At 44.5% G+C, this 19,427-nt stretch overlaps 1 protein-coding gene and 1 pseudogene across 3 annotated transcripts in view; one reads left to right on the forward strand and one right to left on the reverse strand.

Annotated features, from left to right (window-relative positions):
- The window catches only part of Rfx4 (regulatory factor X4), a 138,901-nt gene that overhangs the window by 11,646 nt on the left and 107,828 nt on the right, over positions 1-19,427 (forward strand). For all 3 annotated transcript variants that reach the window (XM_021174600.1, XM_021174601.2, XM_021174603.1), the window contains exon 2: positions 5,729-5,815. In XM_021174600.1, the coding sequence (XP_021030259.1) occupies positions 5,729-5,815 (87 nt within the window). The remainder of the gene's footprint in view (positions 1-5,728; positions 5,816-19,427) is intronic.
- On the reverse strand, positions 17,332-17,887 carry LOC110303495 (annotated as a pseudogene).

The following is a 19,427-nucleotide window of genomic DNA, read 5'->3' on the forward strand; positions in this document are numbered from 1 at the left end:
GTAAAATGAATACATAAAATGCTCCATCTCAGGTCCCCAAGAACGTGTCTCCAAGCTTTCACGAGGCTTTGGCTTTTAAGATTCATTTTAATCAGTGCCCTACCTTCCACCCCTCAAGTTATGAATGTATTTGTCAAGCAGAATTCTAAGCTCCAGGTGCCTGGGCCATGGTGTCTCCTGGATGGGGCAACTTCCTATTTCTTCTACCACCTCCTAGGAAATCAGTCCTCTGTATGGTTCTGCTCAGTTTCATCCTATGAAATGGAGACAAGTTGTGGAAATCAGGGTTTCTCAGTCTTTGAACCAAAGTGAAGAGGCATGAAGGTCTGCCTGTAAGTAAAGCTGGTTAAGGTCCTGAGGAGTAAGACTCACGGGCAGGCAGAGTCTCATCCTGCTTCGGGCGGCTGGGAGCCCAGCTGTGTGGTACGGCCCAGGAGGCTGAGCTCACAGTCATCCTCATATCCTTTGCGACATTTGCCACAAGCTTGACTCTTTCACTACAGGAAGTCATCAAGTGTGAGTGGTGAGCTCCTTCTGCACTGGAAGAGTGCCAGTGTGGCCGGGCTGGTCACAGCTGGCCGCGCTTTGTAACTTCCACCTCAAGTTCCCATATCTATAAATAGAGCTATCAAGTCATGGCGAGAACACTGTTTTAAGGTTTAATTTAGACCAATATATGACAATGCGTTCTTGGGGGATACTTGCCACATGGTAGGAACTTCTTATTGCTGGGGTAGTGGAGAGCTGGCGGGAGAACATATCCAATATGGTTTATTTAGTGTGTGCAACATCTCTGGGGCCAGGCATAGTGGACAGCTGGGTTCAAGATGGAAAATGGGAGTTGGGAATGGTGGTACATTCCTGAAATCCAGTGTATAGGAGGCAGAAGAATTGAAATGTAGAGGCCAGCCTGAGCTACATCCTGAGACCTTGTCCAAAACAAACAAGCAAAGAGGTGGGGAGGAGGCTGGAGAGGTGAGCAGTTAAGAGCACTAATTGCTCTTGCAGAAAACCTAGGTTTGGTTCCTGACACATGCATGGTGGTTCACAGCCATCAGTAACTCCACTTTCATGGGATCTGACTCCAGAGGGCAATAGACACATGTACATACATGCACACATGTGCAGGCAAAGAAGTCATTCATGTCAAATAAATCTAAAGATTTTTTTTTTTTTAAAAAAGAACAGAAATTATAGACTCCTACCCTCAAGAGTTCTGGAGATAGCATCTCTCTAGTACAGCTTCTTACATCAAAAAGGTGTGTGTGTGGGGGGGGGAGGGTGTGTGTACATGCATACACACACACATACACACAAAAGCACAACATTTTGCTTATCCTAAGTTGAGAAGAAGTCTTTGTTGTGCTGTGCTTTTCCTAGCCTTGATGATGAGGAAGATTAGAGAATCCTGCAGCTGTGTGGACAGGTGTGCAGCTGCAGGGCCAGGTCTACTTATAAGTCACACATTCTTTGAAATCTCATGGCAGTAATGTAGCATGTATTGAGGTGAGCCTGGGCGCTGTATGCTTGGTTCTAGTGGAGAGTCAAAAGAGAGACCCAAATAAACTCCACTCCTGAGGTGTTTGAGCTGCCAACTGAAGAGCCCGCCACACGTGACAAAGGCTGACAAAGAAACAGGCAAGAGTATTTAGCAAAAATTATAATGTGTAGGTAGAGTTTTATTGAAAGTTCTGACACAAATCAGGTTTTGCTTGAGGTCGTAGCGCTGACACTGTCTGGGAGCCGTGTGGGAGGCAGGAGAAGGAGGCTCAGCTCCCACTTGGAGAATTGAGGTTATGAACCTTGGGGTGCTGGTCCTGACCTCTACCAGCTGGGTGACTTTGACCAATCATCTACTCTCTCTAAGTTTTAGCTTTCTTACCTCAAAATGTATTTCTGCTCCCCACCGCCCCTTCCCTTCTCTCTTGAGGTGGAATATGGATGTGTTTGCCAGAGGTTCTCCACCTTAATTTTTTGTTTTATTTTATTTTTGGTTTTTCAAGTTAGGGTTTCTCTATGTAACCCTGGCTGTCCTGGAACTGACTCTGTAGACCAGGCTGCCATTGAATTCAGAGATCTGCCTGACCCTCACTACCAAGTGCTGGGATTACAGGTATATGCCACCACGTTGATATGGTATCTCTCCTAAGCCTAGAGTTTGCCTATTTGGCAAGATTGGCTGGCCAGTGAGCCCCAGGGCTCTTCCTTTTTGTCCCCCCAGCACTGGAATGATAATCTGTCACACCCAACTTCTTACGTGGGTGTTAGGGATCTGAACGCAGGGCCTCATGCTTTCTCGGAAAGGCACTTCACCTATTGAACTGATTCTCCAGCCCTAACACGTGCCCCTTAACAACTCCTAGTTCATAGAGTTCTTGTGATGAGCCGTATGCCAATTTGAACACTGTGGAACACATAAGTGTTCAACATGGGTTAGCCTTTGTTACTGAATTGCATACACTACAAAGGTAGATGAGTTATAGAGCCTCATTAAAATTCAGTATAGACGTCATTCTGATTGAGAATGGCAAACCCTACACAGCCCCATCCCAACCTCACCTGCAAAGTTTCTGGAAGCATGGGTACTCTAAGTAGTCACACCACTGTCTGGGCCCTTCCAGTTGACTCTGTTTGACAGATGGCCACAAGGACATTGACCGACAAGAAGATGTTTAGAATATTGGATAGCAACAAAGCAGGAGAAATTTCTTCCAAAAAATCGCTGAAACAACTGGGGGCCTTGGACCAGAGAAATAGAGACATGATAATTGTGTTCCCATCTCCGCCTGGTGTCAGAGACTGGACTCATTTGGGTGTTCCCTAGGACAGCGGAGAGCAGCCTGGCTGCACAAACAGTGTATCTTGGGGTCAGAGGGAGCCATGGGTGTGCGACAGTAGGCAGAAAAAAATACTCTCCGTCACATCTTGCTTCTCTTCCCCTCATGGCCCTTTTTACTGGCCTCTGTCCTTGGGCCGGGCTTTTTCTGTCTCCAGTGCTGGGACTGAGCCACAGAAGGCAGGAACAGGGGAGGAGCATGACTTGGGACATGACAGTCAGAGGTTGTGCCATTCTGGCCTGACTCGGGACATGGTGGTCAGGAGCTGTGCCATTCTGGCCCACCGGGTGTAGAGAATAAGCTCCTCCTCTCTGGAATGTTGCCAAGTTTTCCAGAACACCCGTCCTCTTTGTGCAGAGGGTTTTCATGGCTGAACCAGGCCTTACCAAGGTTAACGGGACTGGCATGGGTGTAGTCCAGTAAGGGACAGGAAGAATCTGTTCCTAGTCTCCTGGAAAGAAGGGTGTGTGTGTGTGTGTGTGACTGAATATTCATGCGGGTGGGTGCACGTGCGCATGTGTGTATGCATTCCTGCAGAGACAAGAGGACATTTTCAAGTGCCACCCCTCAGGCACTGTCCACTTCATTTTTGAGACAGCCTCACTGTCTTAAATGACACATGGTAGATGAGGTTGGCGGGTCAGCAAGCACCAGAGATACGTCTTTTCTGCCCCACCAGTGCCAACATTATAAGCATACACCACCTAGCTGAACTCAGGGCCTACCGCTTGGCTTACTGAACCATCTTCCCAGCTCCAGACAGTGCTCATGGTGATGTGGTTTGATGGAGACAGATGCCGTCATGATCAGCCATGGATGCAGCCAGGGACCCGTGTCAAGGCAGGAAGGGATGAGGAAATCACAGTAGCAACATTCTGGAGAACCCTGGAAGGGTTCTGGAGACCCATTTGCTTTGGGCTACGATGTGATAGCAGACAGACACCCACCTTGCACATCCCAGCTTTGAAATGTTACAAGCCTCTGCCTTCCCCACTGTGTCTTTGAGCTTTGTGGTCCCTGGGATTGCTCAGAAGTACCCGATTTCCATATCCTCTCAACAAGCTGGCCTTTGTTCCTTTTCTTGGATCTCTTCCCCCTACTTGTTTATAATTTTGGAAGCAGCTTTTTAAAAGAACAGTTCGTTGGGACATCACTTCGAACAGATCCAGCACTTCTCCAGGCTGTTTGCTCTCACTTGGTTCCTACTTGGGGAAACATGCTTACCTGCCTGGCTGCTTTATCCAGCCCGTACATAACCTAAGGTACTCACTGAAGACTTTTCCTCAGCTTTTGGAAATAGAAGGATTCCTTCCCATCGCCGAGCCTCCCTCTAGGTCACAGCTGCTTTCTAGGAAAAGCGGAGATTAAAATCCTCCCTTCTGAGGGTAGTTTCAGGAATGGTGCGAGATAATCTAGAAAGGACCTAGCTTAATAAGATAGGAGATCCCAGGCCCCCATATTGTGAGAGCAATGAGAACCAGGTGTGGCAGTGTGAGCCTGCAACCCTAGCATGACATGTCAAGGCAGGAGGGTCACCAACGTAGGTGACATAGTGACTTCAAAGACAAAATGTCTACATTTTGAGATGATCTGAACTGAAAGGAAGGTGAAGAAAGCAGCCATGTTTAAACTGCATGGCTATGAATGTGGTCAGTCCTAGCCTAGGGCCACATATGCAATCCCAGGAATTGCAACATTATATAAAATCACAGTGTAAAGAATACAGAACTTGTTGGGGCAATTGTTTAGGGAGTCAAGGCTCAAAAGCAGCCAGTGGCACATATAATAATAATAATAATAATAATAATAATAATAATAATAATAATAAAACCAATAGCCCAGCTTGACTGTTAAGAAGTCTGCAAACACAAAGGTCTGAAGATTGGTTTTGGAAGCAGGGATCAGAATGGTGACACACTGTGAATCTGTCAAGTCCTAGAAGTGGGTCATGCAGGCAGAAGTGACTCTCTTTGAGAATCCCGAGTAGTAGGTGGGTGTTTGAGGCAGGAACATTTGCACATTCTTTTGGACTCTGTTCAGAAGTTTGCAGTCTTCTTACTTCATCTGATTGTTGTTACAGAAGAAATGGAGTCCAAAGAAAGACCAACCTGGCCCCACACTCAACCCCGTCCCTCTGGTATCACTTACAGTGGACTATGTTGTGTCCAAAGGAGGCAAGGGGTTGCATGTAGCTGATGTTGTTGAATGATAGGATGAATAGTGGGTATTATACAAAATGGAGTAAGCCTTATGCTACACTACACAAAAATATAGACTCTTAGTTAACTTTTGAAATTGGACAGGAAACCATACTCCTTTAGATTTTGAAGGTGCTACATAGAAACTCTTGTAGTTTTGATTTCTCCTCTCACTACTTGGAAGAGACATCTTTGGGAATCACCTGACAAAAGGAGGTGACTTCCAGGTTCCCCGCTCTTCTCCACTTCAGCCAGAGTGCCCTGGGTTTTGTTTTTAGTTGAAGAAAAGAGTCTCTTACTGTGACGGGTTTGGGAAGCATCGCCAATGACTTGAACAAACTATGTTTTGCAAACCACGTCTCAGGAATGTATCTATCTCGTGTGTAAAGGAAGGATGATCCCTCGTTGGTAATACTAGGCTTCGAGTGTTCCAGAATTAGTAGAATTTGACCAAGAAATCTTCAAGTGAGTCTGCAAATGGCCATGTGGCCTGAAAGCTACTTGACAAACTTTCACCAGCAATGGTGCATGTTTAGCAAAGCTACACAGACAGTCCATTTCTGGTTCAGCTGATGTGTAGGAAAGCTTATGGTAATATACATCTAATGTATTTGTGATGTTTCTGTCTCCTGTAAACAGAAGCCTGGTGACTGATTGATTGATTGATTGATTGGTTTTTTTTTCCTTCTGTAGAGAGCTGGATTGAAAGATGTCTCAATGAAAGCGAGAATAAACGCTATTCCAGCCACACATCTCTGGGGAATGTGTCTAATGATGAAAGTAAGTGTTTGACTCTCATTCCTTTATGACATCCCTGGCCATGCTAGAATCCTAATGGGAGGGGTGCATTTCTGTTTAGCAAACCTTTACTCTGGCAAGGCTAGGGCAAATCACCTGGAACAAGACACTCTCTAACCAGGAACGTACTGCAGAGAGAAAGTGGATTCCAGTCACGTGGGCATGGAAATCTGGGCCAGAGCAAAGCCTGGTTTGCTGTTTACACATCTGCCCTCCACCGTGGCTCTTCTAGCCTGGTTCCCTGCAGATTCCCCTCAGAGTGGAGCTGTGAGTGTGTATATGCAGACCCCTGTGGGGAAAACACTTTCTGTACCCACTGTTGATGTGGCTGTGTTGGAGGTTTTCTGCTTTAGAGCAACACATTAATGTCCTTGCTTCTGGAAAGTAGAAATGTCTTCTGGACCTCAGGTTGGAGCCAGATGTTAATTGAAGGATGTAAATTCCCACGTTTGCACCTTTCCTTGTGCTGTGACAGGCCTTACAGTTCAGGACTTGTATGTTCACCATTGGTGTTAAAAGGGGGTGTAGCTCACTATATCACCCCTGTGGGTCAGAAGAATCTTTCTCCTTTGGGAGGGATGCAGTCTTACCTCGGCTTTCTCCAAGCCTGAGCAGGGACCTCCCAGCCTGAGCAGGGACCATCGGCCACCAACCCTTTAGCACATTCTTTAAACTTGTGCCTTTACTGTGTGGAGGTGGACAAAGGCATAGATAGCCTTGGTAGATAGAGCCATGAAGTTTTCCAAGTAGCTGAGCTGATGTAGACCCCCAGGTGCGGCCAAGGCTTCCGGTGGTTCGCTTCCCTGCCAGCCTTGTTGGACCCATTCCTTTCAGTGCTAGCTGTTCACAACAAGTGCATGACATCATCACTGTGGCTTTGATTTGCATTTCTCTGATACCTTGAGAGGATCTTACCACATGCTACTGTTCTGCAGCCCTCTCATGTCTTCCACCTGAGTGTTTTAAAAAATAGTGTTGTCTTCTCTTTAATGATATGTGAGTTGTTCCTACAATCTATCTAAGGGGATTCACCAATAAGAGTAGCACACATATCTTCTCTCCATTTGTGGCCTTGCCTACTCACTCTGTGTGTGTGCACATATGTGCACACTTTGTGCATGTGTGTTTACATGTGTCCGTGGATGTCCACATATATGCATGGAGGCCAGAAGTCAATCTCTGGTGCTTTGAAGGAGCTGATCACCTTGATTTTTGAGACAAGATCTCTCATTGGCCTAGAACTTGCCAGAGTAGGCTAGGCTGGTTGTGCAGTAAGGCCCCAAGAGCATCTTCTCTACCTCTCCAGCACTGGGATTACACATGCCTTCCCAATGCCTGACTTTTCACACGGGTTCTGGGACTCAGACTCACCTTCACACTTGCAAGGCAAGCTCTTTTTGCTGAGCCTTCTCCCCAGACCCCTTTTATTCTCTTCCTGTTAATTTTGGATGAGTCAAACTTCCTAACTGTTGATGTTTCTTTAGCATTTAATTTAACATATATTTTGGGTGTAAGTAGTTGGGGGTAGGACATGCATGCTATGGCACACAAGTGGAGGCCTGAGGACAACTTACAAGAATTAATTTTCTCCTTCCACTATGTGGGTCCTGGGGATGGAGCACAGGATATCAGGCTTGTCAGCAAGGGCCTTAACCCGCTGAGCCATCTCCACAGCCTCCAGAAGTTCTTAAGTGTAACAAAGGCCAACCTACCACCGCTTTCTCCAATAGTTGCTGCTTTCTGAGTTGGGAAATTTGCTTACTTGAGGTCATGAAGATTTGTAGTAAACCATATAGAATTTTATTACTTTACCCTTACATTAGCTGACTACCTGAACGTTTTGTCTGTAACTGTAAAGTAGATATCAAAATTCTTTATTTTTTTTTCATTCTTTTTTGTTTTTTTGAGACAGGGTTTCTCTGTGTAGTCCTGGCTGTCCTGGAACTCACTCTGTAGACCAGGCTAGCCTCGAACTCAGAAATTTGCCTGCCCCTGCCTCCCAAGTGCTGAGATTACAGGCATGTGCCACCACTGCTGAGCCTCATTAGTAATTTTCAACAAACATTGGTCCACTTCTGGAAAAGAGCATCCATTGCCCACTGACAGGCTCCTCTGTTGGGAACTGAAGGTCGTATGTGCAGGCATCCAGGTCTTCTGGGTTATGCTCTGCACCGTTGGTCTCTTTCTCTCGTGCACCAATACCACAGCACCTTCATAGACAGTAGTGCCAGCTAACAAAGACCTCATTGCATTTCTCTTTGATGTCATTTCTTTGGGGACAGGGGCTCACTGCTTAGGCATGGCTGGCCGCAACATGCAAGCCTCTCACATCTGCCTTCCCATGACCAAGATTACCCACAACTGTCACCATGTCTCATTTTTTTTCTTCTTTATGATTATTTTGGGTAATCTACATTCTCCCATATACACTTTAGAAACACTCTTAGAAATCCATATGGACTTTAGAATTAGCTGGCAATTTTTTACATCTAGAAGAGAAGAACCTACTAAGATTCATGAAATCTACTAAAAACGTTGGGGAGATGAGGTACTGTTAAGATGCTTCAGCAATTAAGATCATTTGCTGCTTCCAGGTGACCTGCACTCAGTCCCCGGAAACTCTATCAGGCCACTTACAGCTGCCTGTAACTCCAGCTCCAGGGAATCAGACACCCCTTCTGCCCTCCTTGAGCACTGACAAATATATGGTGCATAGACATACTTGTAGGCATGCATGCATACACAGAAAATAAAGATAAGCTTCCTGAATACCTTGGAAAACCAGCTGGGGATGGTGGCATACAACTCTACTTCTAGCACTCAGGAGGCAGAGGCAGGCGGGTCACTTGAGTTCCAGGCCAGCCTGGTCTACAGAGTGAGTTCTAGAATAGCCAGGGCTATACAGAGAAACCCTGTCTCAAACAAAAATAGCAATAACAACGACAAAAGCTTTTGGGAAACCAACCTCTTGACTTTTTAATCTATACATGCCATATTTGATTTCTATATTTAGATCATTTTAATTTAAAATATCATCTTACTTTGGATTTATCCCTAGGTAACTGATGTTCTTTGGTGTTAATATTAATATTTTTGTAATCACTACTCATTATCACAGCAGAGTGTAATTGTTTTATCAGGTACAGATAATTAGTTGACTTATGAATTTGCTTTCTGGGGTTGTTCAAGATCAAACCCAGAGTCACGTGCATGCTAGGCAGGGACTCAACTGCTGAGCCCTTGAGGTTTTGAGACAGTCTTGTTATGTTCTCCTGGGTAACCTGAAACTTTTCATGCTCTTGCCCTCTCTTTTGTCATGGATTACATTAATATACCTCTATGACTGACCACATTGTATGAATATCGAATGTACATCATGTCACCCAAAGATAGCAACAGTGCTTATTTCTCTTTTATTATCTCTACCTTTTAAAAAGTTTATTATATTATATTTATTTATATATTTATTACTTTACTTCTTTACTTGCTTGCTTATGTATGCATGTATATATGTGTGTATGTATAAGGATATACAGATATATGTATATATGTATATATATGTGTGTATGTGTGTGTGTGTGCTTAAGTGTTACATAGTGGGCATGTGGAGGTCAGAGGACAACTGTTTGTTTGTTTGTTTGTTTGTTTGTTTGTTTTGCCAGTGTCCTTAGCCTCACAAAAGTTTTGCAGTTTCATGAGGTCCCATTTATCAGTTGTTAATCTTAGAGCCTGAGCTATTGGTGTTCTGTTCAGGAAGTTGTGTCCTATGCCAATGCGTTCAAGGGTATTTCCCACTTCTATGAGAATTCAGTGTATCTGGTCTTATGTTGAGGTCCTTGATTCACTTGGACTTGAGTTTTGTGCAGGGTGATAAATATGGATCTATCTGCATTCTTCTACATGCAGATATCCAGTTAGACCAGCATCATTTGTTGAAGATGCTTTCTTTTCTTCCCTTACATTGTTTTGGCTTCTTTACCAAAATCACATGTTCATAGGTATGTGGGTTTATTTGAGTCTTCGATTCGATTGCATTGATCAAAGTGTCTCTTTCTGTACCAACACCGTGCAGAGGACAACTTTCGTCTCTCTATCCACCACGTGCACTGAACTTAGGCTGTCAAGCCCGGAAAGCAAGCGCCCTCACCAGCCCACTCCCAGCCCAATCTTTTTGCGTTGTTTTTGTTTGTTTGTTTGTTTGTTTCCTGTGCTGTGGTGCACTAGCTGGGACCGCTAGAGTGATGCCCAGTTGAAGAGGTGAGCCAGGCATCCTTGTCTTGCTCCCAGACCAATCCATGAGCGTTTTTAGTGAGTCTCTTCAAAGAGGGTTCTTTGTATGTGGATTTTTACATCCTTTCTTTCAGACTGAGAAAACCCCTTCTTTTCCTAGCACACTAAGAGATTTTACATGCACGGTTGTTAAATTTTCTGCATCCGTTGCAAAGGTCATGTGTCTCTCTCCTTGTTTTCTGTTAACATTGTGAATTACATTGATTGTAGAATTTTTGCATTCCTTGAATAAACTATATACTTGGTCAGAAGTGTCACCCTTTGGAGTATGCATTCCTGGGTTATACTGACGACTATTCTGTACATCTCTCTGTTTCAGTTAACTCAGTCCTAAAGTGGGAATAATAGGGGCAATACCAGCACTTTAAGTTTTGAGAATTTAATGAATAAACATGTGGAAAGGGCCTTGCACCCAGTAATTGGTTTTCTCTGAATAATTGATAATTATTGCTTAGTATTGTTGCTGTTACTAGGTCTGTGTTGATGACATTTATTGGTTGTGATTTTTATAACTGTCCTTAGCAGGTTTCTCTGTGAAACTCGTGAAAGTCTCATGGAGGGGTGTGACGCTTCCACTTTTCCACTTGCTTTGGGAAGCCTGTAAGAAAGCTGCTTCCTTCTTAACTATTTATGAGCATTCATCATGAAGGAAATCTTTGGGTTTTCCTTTGAAGGAAGGTGTCTAACATCTGATTAAATATTTTAAGTGGGTAACCACCATTTTCCTATTTTAACAAATCGTTATTTTTAGGAATGTATGGTTTGTGTCTCAACATTTATCTGTGTACTAGCTAGTTTTATGTCAAGTTGACACAGCTAGAATTATCTGAGAAGAGGGAACCATGGGTGAGAGAATGCTTCCAGAGCACTGGCCCGCAGGCAAGCCTGTAGGACAGTTTTGTAATTATTGATTGACGTGGGAGGGTGCAACCCATTGTGGGTGAGTCAACTGCTGGGCAGATGGATCTGGGCATGGAAGAAAGGAGGCTGAGCAAGCCATGGGGAGCAAGCCAGTACGCAGTGTCCTTCCAAGGCTCCTTTCTGTCTTCAGTCCCTACCTTCAGGCTCCTGCCCTGGCCTCTCAGCAATGGACAGATAAGAGAAGTTGAAATTAACCCTTTCTTCCCCAGGTTGTTTTTGGTGATGGTCTTTGTCCCAGCCATAGAAACCCTGACAGTCATGGCATATGTCCCAACTCTCCCTCCATCTCTTATGTCATCTTTATGATCTCTCTTAATTTACCCCTCATCTCTTGCATTTATTTCTACTCTGGTGTTCCTTATTTATTCCCTTTCTTCTTTGAAATTAATTTGTTGACTTTCTCTAGCTTGGGGTAGATAATTGATTCAGCCTTTTCTAAGATATACATTTAATATTATAAATTTCCCTCGAAGCAGTTTAGCTGTATGCCATAGCTTTTCCTTTCTTGTATCTTTCTGGTCTCTCTCTCTCTCTCTCTCTCTCTCTCTCTCTCTCTCTCTCTCTCTCTCCTAGGTGTGGAACCTGGGCTTCATGCATGCTAGGCACATGATCCTGCTCTGAGTTACATCCTGGCCCTGTGTTCCACATCGTGTGTGTTACCTTCCGTTATAAAGCAGTGACCTGCTTTAAGCCTTCTGCTGTGATGCTCTCACTTGTCTGTGGTGTATCCCCAAGCCCACGGCTTACTCTCCAAGCCTTTGCCACTGCTTAGCTGTCATCCACTTCCCAATTTCACCTAGCTCTGCCGTATTGCAGAACATCTTCTGTACAATGTCAATATTTGAAATTGTTGAGACTCACTTCCTGTCCCAGAGCAGGCTTTGTCTTGGCAAATGCCACAGGGAGGAAGATGCTTTGGCTGTTGGTTAGGTGGGGCTGGATAGCCGTGTTCTTCAAACACCCCACATCCTTAAAGATCCTGCTGTCTTCTTGGTTTGGAGACAAATGTATTTAAAGCTCCAGCTGATTATAATTGCTTCCAATTATCATTTCAGTTTTGTTAGCTTTTAACTTAAAAATATTAATTTCTTGAGAAATTTAGGATTGCTATATTCCCTTATCAATCAATCATCATCATCATCAAACATTCCTCCCCTACCACATCCACTCATATATTTTGCCTTGAAGTTTTTCCCCAACTACCCCAGCTTCTTTCTGGGTTGTTACAGTGTACTTTTCATTTTTTTTCTCTAATTTTGCGACATTCAGGAGTAAGGTTTTTGGTATTGCTTGCTTGGCGCTGCGGATGGAACCCAGGGTTGCATATGTGCTGGGCACACGCTCTGCTAATGAGCCCCTCCTCGAGCCCCACGATGAAGGTTGTTCCATTGTTCTGTGTGGTGCTGGGAATCGACCCAAATGCCTTGTGTGGGCCAGGCAAGCCCTCTGCCACCAAACTGCCACAGGCTGGTTGTTGTTGTTGGCTAGGGTTTTTTGTTGTTGTTGTTGTTTGTTTTGAGTGTGTGTGTCTCTAAAACTATAAAAAAAAATGTCACTTGATAATCTTCACCTTTATTGAAGATCTCTCTTAGTTTGGTCAGCAGTGTTAGCAACATACTTAGTGTTGTCTTTTGTGGGCCTGAGGGTGGTTTATGGAATGCTTGTTTAAACTGATGCTCTCTTCAGCTCATTTTCAAAGCAGACATTCTTTTAGAGAGGAAATCCTAGTTTGGGGAGATGGCTCAGAGGTTAAGGCGCTTGGCTGCACAGCTTAGGGACCTTAGTTTGACCGACAGTACCTATCTCAAGAGTAGTGTGGCCACAGGTGTCTATGAGTTCAGTATTGTGGGTCAGAGACAGAAGGGCTCCCAGAGCACCTTTGCCAGCCAGCTAGCCAAATGGCTGAGCTCTATGCTCAGTGAGAGACCCTGACTCAGAAACTAAGCAGAGAGTGATTGAGGAAGACACCCAGTGTCAACCTCTGACCACTACACTCATGTGCACATATGTGCACACACACACACACACACAATTGTGGAAATCTTGGGGACTGCAATCCTCTTGCTATGTCTGCTTTGGCTTGCTCCTTTTCACCTCATGCTCAGCATGAGGGCATGAGTTTAGTCCACTGACCTCATGCTGACCTCCCAGGCCTGCCCTTGAAGTGAGCTTTTGGTCTAAGTATGTCGGACACCACAAGAGACCTGATATTTATTTTTGCTGATTTGCTTATCTGTCCTCCTCCCCCAGTTCTTTATTTTTTTGCCAGTTCTGTGATCATTTTTCATGTGTGCGAAGAGATTGTTTTCTTGAGTTCTATGCTTGTAGCACAATGCAGTGTGGCGCATGTCACTTCAAGTGTCTTTATTGGTTGGTATTTCTGAAGGATGCTGGATATAAAATTCTAGGTCAGTGTGGGATTTGGATTTTTGACTTTCTTGTCAACATGGTAAAGTTAGTATTTCAATTATCTTCTAAATATTAAAAAAAATGTCTCTTGGGTGTGAATCTACAGAGGAGCCCTCATTTCTCTGAATGGAGTGTGGTGTTTTCCTGCTGCTGTTAAAGTTATCTTCTTGGCCTTCTCTTTTCAGTGGCATAGAGGTAAGCGCCCACACATAGGGCTTTTCTTCATGGGGAGCAGCGTTTCTCTGATCTATAGGTTGTCATCAGATCTGTGCCTGTCTTAGTCCTTGTTGGCTCAGACTAGTAGTGTTTATAATGCTAAATGCATCCTGCCCCCTCCTTGGGTTACACTGACTGAGGTCTTCAGGCTGAGGAATTTCCCTTTTCTAGAATAGCCCTCTCCCTGGTCTACAGACCTCCTCCCCTTTTCTGATTCCGGGCTTAGTCATTTAGCAAATTGTTGGCAACTTTTCAGCCTTTAGAAAAGGTAAAAAATGCCCAGGCAAACAGATGCCCACATCCAGCTCTGAAAGAGAGGGAATCAATGTGTCCTGCTCATCTGCCATTCACAGATGTGAAGATGGACCACAGTGACTAACTTCTTACGCCTACCAACATGCTTAGGCAGTTCTCCTTCCGGGCTCAGGGTCTTTCTCCTCCTGGTTTTGTGGAGCTTGCTTATGTGTGGAGGGCCAATGAGCCCACTATGCACATCGTGATTGTGGTTTTTCCAAGTGAGCCACTGTCTTTAAAATCACTGCATGTTTTCTATTCCCTCACACAGAAAGTTTTGAATTTTTTTTTTTGTGGTGAAATATATGAAATTTTTCTTGTACAGCTTTCGGGTTCCACATCTGAGTTAGATGGGTTCCTCCCTAAACAGAGGCTATAGAGGAAGCAGAACAATACCGCCAACATCACTGTTGTGTCTGGGACTGAGCCCTGTTCCCACAGGGAGATGGATTTGCTGTCAAGGGTTGGTGCCACTGCCAAGAGCCCTGCTACCACACACCCTGCTCACCAGCTGGGGCCCTTCAGTGGATGGAGAAGGAGGTGACTTAGGGGGAATGAAACACTGGCCAACTGCCTGTTCCCAACAGGTGAGGCCGGCCAGGTGTGGGCAGGCCAGCACAATGGAAGGAAATAGAATTAGAACTTGGAAGTGAAACCCAAGACCCGCATGAACTTGAACCTTTCCTCTTTTGATTTGAAGAGGTAATTAATTTAGAGACTTTCTCCCACCACATTAAACTTCACCAATTGGTCTCCAGGCAGGAAATAGCCTAGAACAGATACCTAGATATGGCAAATTAAATCAGCACTGGAACTAAACCACTAGGGGGAAAAACAACCAGGCAGAAACTATGTTCTTTAAGCCTCCAGTCCATTACTGCAAGCTGGAAAGAAAGCCAGGCTCATGGATGCTGGAGTGTGGGAGGTTTTGACAAGGGTAAGATGTGCTCATTGCTTTCACTTCCCCAGCATCCACATGACCTTAGACAAATGGCTTACTTCACTGAGCCTCTCGTCTCTCCTCTGTAAGAGGAGAAAATGCTAATAACACATGGTTATTAGCTAATAACATCAACTCTCACATTGATGAACCCTAAACACCATAGATGCTCTCTCTCTCTCTCTCTCTCTCTCTCTCTCTCTCTCTCTCTGTGTGTGTGTGTGTGTGTGTGTGTGTGTGTGTGTGTGTGTGTGTGTGTGTGTGTGAACTCACCTGCTTGTTAGAGCAGCTGTGAAAACTAAACAGGCTTCATGAAGGACTTGCATACTCTTGGCATGTTACAAGTCTTCCATGTATGTCCCTTCATATGCTGGTATTCCGTGTGCTTTCTGAAGCCAGAAGGAAGGGCTCACCCTTTAATTTGGTATTATCCCAATCACCTCTTTATTCCTCAAATAGTTTCTGGGCCTCTGCTGTACGTTGGCACCAGAGACACCCCGAGCAGGGTCTGGACAGCAAGGCAGCTGTCCACTGAAGGCTTACGTCATCCAGAATTTGAACGTTGACACTTGAAACCCAAAGTGGTGGTATTTAGAGGTGGAGCTCTAGGAAGGGGGGTTAGAGCACGAGGGTGAGGGTGAGGTCTTCAAGAATGAATGTGTGCCATTATAAAAGAGGCTGTGGAGAGCTTGTCGCCCATCCTGCCATGGAGTGGGGGTTGGGGAGCACTGCATATGCTAAACAGCTCCTGTGAACCAGGAAGAGATCCCTCACCAGATGTGGAATCTTTTTGCGCCTTGCTCATCTTGAATGTCTCAATGTCCAGAAGTGTGCAAACAGACACCTTGTTGTTCAGAAGCTACCTAGATGGCATTTCGTTACAGAAGCTGGAATACTCTTGAGACAGTCATGGACCACCTGAAGTGAGGGCTCTGCTAGGGAGAAGACAGGCGGCTATGGGACCACTGAGTCCCTATGCAGGACAGTGACCTGGGTGGTGACCCTCTTGGAGAAGCTGCAGCTTTTAGAGGCTCAGGGAACACCTCAGTAGCATGTACACTGTAATGTTCATGTCGTGTGTACACAGACTGTAGACCAGGCTGGCCTCGAACTCAGAAATCTGTCTGCCTCTGCCTCCCAAGTGCTGGGATTAAAGGCGTGCACCCCCAGTGCCCGGCGAAAATAGATTTTTTAAAATATGGTATGTTCTGATTACAATTTCCTGTCCCCCAACTCTTCCCAGATCCTCCCCCACTTCCCTACCCACCAAGCCTCCCTCCCCCATTAGAATACAGACATCTAAAAGATAACAATAAGATGGAATATAAACAAACCGGGATAGGAAAAAACAAGTGAAGAGGAAAAAAAAAAGAGTCAAAGAAAAAACACAAGAGAGACACAGAGACATTGAGACACATCGGCACACTCAGAAAAAACCATAAAAGCGAAAGTCGGAAACCATAATATATTTGCAAAAGGTTTTTAAGGGAGAAACAAAAAAAAATAAAACAAAATAAAAACAAAACAAAAATCCTCCAAAAATACCATTGAGTTTATTTTGCATTGAGGTTCTGCTGCTGGGGATGGGGCCCGTCCTTTAGTGTGGTTTGTATACCCAGCGAGACTCTGCTGCTGGGGATGGGGCCTGTCCTCTAGTGTGGTTTGTATACCCAGTGAGACTCTGTTGAAGCAAACTCAGTCTTCCTTTTTTAGCTGGTAGTTGGAGCTCAAGAGAGTACAAGCTGCGTCTGCTTTTTCTCAGCCTTTGCACCCCGCATAGGTAGCAGGCACTCAATTAACATTTGGTAGAAGCAACCAGTCCTCCAGGAGAATTAGGATTGGGGGTCAGGCCTGGGAGTGACCCCCGTTAAGGGAGGGAGGCCAGGCATTCAGAGCTGGGCATAGAGACACAAATGGCCCAGAGGGTGGGAGGAGCCCAGGAGGCAGAAGGCAGCTGGCTGGCCATGAGATCAAAGACCCATACTGGCTTTGGATGGAACAGTTCTTGCCTAAATATAGTCAGTCACCCTATGGCCCAGTACCAAGCCCCAGCCCACTTTTACCAACCATTTGGACTTGGGGAGTTGTGTAGTCTCCACAAAACTTTGTTTCTTAATTTGTAAGTATATACAACTTCTTCCTGACCCTGACCAGAGGAATGAAATGAGGTAGGCTGAAGAGAGCACTGCACAGTGATAGCCCCAGTGCTATTTCAAAGAATGTTAGTATTATTTTGATATTTTAAAATATACATATATGTATATATGTATACACATAAAATATACATATACATAAAATAAATAAAATAAATCTTAAAAAAAGAACGACACCAATAAACATGTAGTGTAATATTCAGCTTCTAGAACTGAATATTTATTTTCAAAAAATATGTTTTTTGACTTTATCTGCATTTATTTTTATGCTGGATTTATTCCCGGGCCATGAGTTTTTGTTTCTTCAGTTTCTTCTGAGATATCTTTTTCTTCTGTGCAGCCTCCTCTTCTGGCTTTGGAACGATCTGTTCCTTCTCAGTGAGGATCATCTCACTGTGGCAGGGGGAGCTCATGTATGGGTTAATCCGGCCATGAGCTCTGTAGGTTCGTCGGTGCATCTTAGGTGCCTTGTTCACCTGGATGTGTTCAATGACTAGAGAATCCACGTCTAAACCCTTAAGTTCAGCGTTACTCTCTGCATTTTTAAGCACGTGCAGCAAAAGTTCAGCACTCTTTTTTTGGCCACCAACTCTGTGTCCAGCCTCACTGTTTGGCCTGGGTGCACCTACCGACTCCACCATTATACCCCCGGAACAGCACACATTGCTTCTTTAAAGTGACATCCTTCAGATACTTGATGTCTTTGAGGATATGCATACCCTTGATGGCCTGAGCAGTTTCCCAGGTGTTCTTAAAGTGAACATGAAGGTTTGAACCTCTTGATTTGCATGATTTTGTGGGGTTTTCTGGGTCAAGAGAGTAGTGAACCATCTTCACAGGTCACCTCTAGCCGCTTACAGGAAGAGGAAGCCAAAATACTTATTTTTATTTTATGTGTATGAGTGTCTGCCTGCCTGCATGTCTGTGCACCATGTGTGTGGCTAGTGTCTGTAGTGTTAGATGCTCTGACACTGGAGTTATAGAGAATTGTGAACCACTACTGGAATGCTGGAAACCAAGCTCAGATGCTCCGCAAGATGCACTGACACTGGTGGTTGGAGCTGCGGAACATGAGCCCTACAGTGTACACACCAGCGCTGGGAGTTATCACTATTTACAATTCTACTTCCTCTTCAAAAATCCAAGTAGTTCCTTCCTGTTTCCAGTTTGTAAACTACAGAAGCTGAATATTACACTACATGTTTAATGGTGGCATTTTTTTTTTTAAGATTTATTTAATGTATGTGAGTACACTGTTGCTGTTTTCAGACACCAGAAGACGGAATCAAATCTTGTTACAGTTGGTTGTAGGACCTTTGGAAGAGCAGTCAGTGCTCTTAACTACTGAGCTATCTCTCCATCCTCCTATTCTTTTTTTTTTTTTTTGGTCCTTTCAGCAAAATCTTGCTAGTGTATGCAATGGTGTCAGCGTTTAGAAGCTGATTATGGGATGGATCCCTGGATACGGCAGTCTCTAGATGGTCCACATCCTCCTATTCTTATGACATCCAAAGATCCATGCTCTACTCTGCCATAAAAACACCTTTTTCTTATTGTGGTAGTGGTGGTTTTACCCAACTGTAGACAGCAGATTTAAAGCTGTCAAGTACTGAGGCCCTGGTAAGAGGCGACACAAAGGTAACTTGGATACTCGCTACCCTTCTCAGTGATCCAGCTCTTGAGGAGAGGAGATGAATGTGGGCTAGCCTGTTCAACCAGGAAATGAGCAGAGGGTGACAGCAGCACAGAACCAGATGTGTGTGATTCTTGTCTTGGCTAGTGTTGGTGAGGCTTCCAACAGCTGATGCTTGCCCACAAGAACCATTTAGAAGGGCTCTGGTGACAAAGGAGACTAGACGGTGTTGACTCTGTTGAGTAGTCTGACATTTTTGCACCTGAGAGCTCTTAGGGTTTGTATCAATACTGTGGTTTGGGTGCCAGAAAAAGAACACCCAATGGATACAGGTTTTATTAGCTGAGGAGTGGGACTGGCTTACGAAACAGAGAGGTGGCCAATCTGGGGCCCATTAATGAGAGGCGCAGCATGGAATTCAGAAGTTCCGGTTACTTCCTGCCTTCTCTCTTGTGCCCTCAACTTCTCTGTGTCAGTCACAAGTTTGCTGTCTCCGATCCATTCCTTTACTAGCCAGAGAGTTTCTCACAGATTCCATTTAACTGTGGGAAAAAAATATTTTCTTGACCCAATGTTTTAATCACAATTATATCGATAATCTGTTTTCATAGAGAAAGTATTTTCTGGATTCAACTTTATTGAAACAGTTTTAAGATTTTAGGAAAGAGTAGGTCAGGTTGTGCCCACCCTGTAGCCTGTTGTAGGATGCATGCTGCCCAAGTATATAACCATAGATGT

The sequence above is a fragment of the Mus caroli genome, chromosome 10 (assembly GCF_900094665.2).
Source record: "Mus caroli chromosome 10, CAROLI_EIJ_v1.1, whole genome shotgun sequence".
Lineage (NCBI taxonomy): Eukaryota > Metazoa > Chordata > Mammalia > Rodentia > Muridae > Mus > Mus caroli.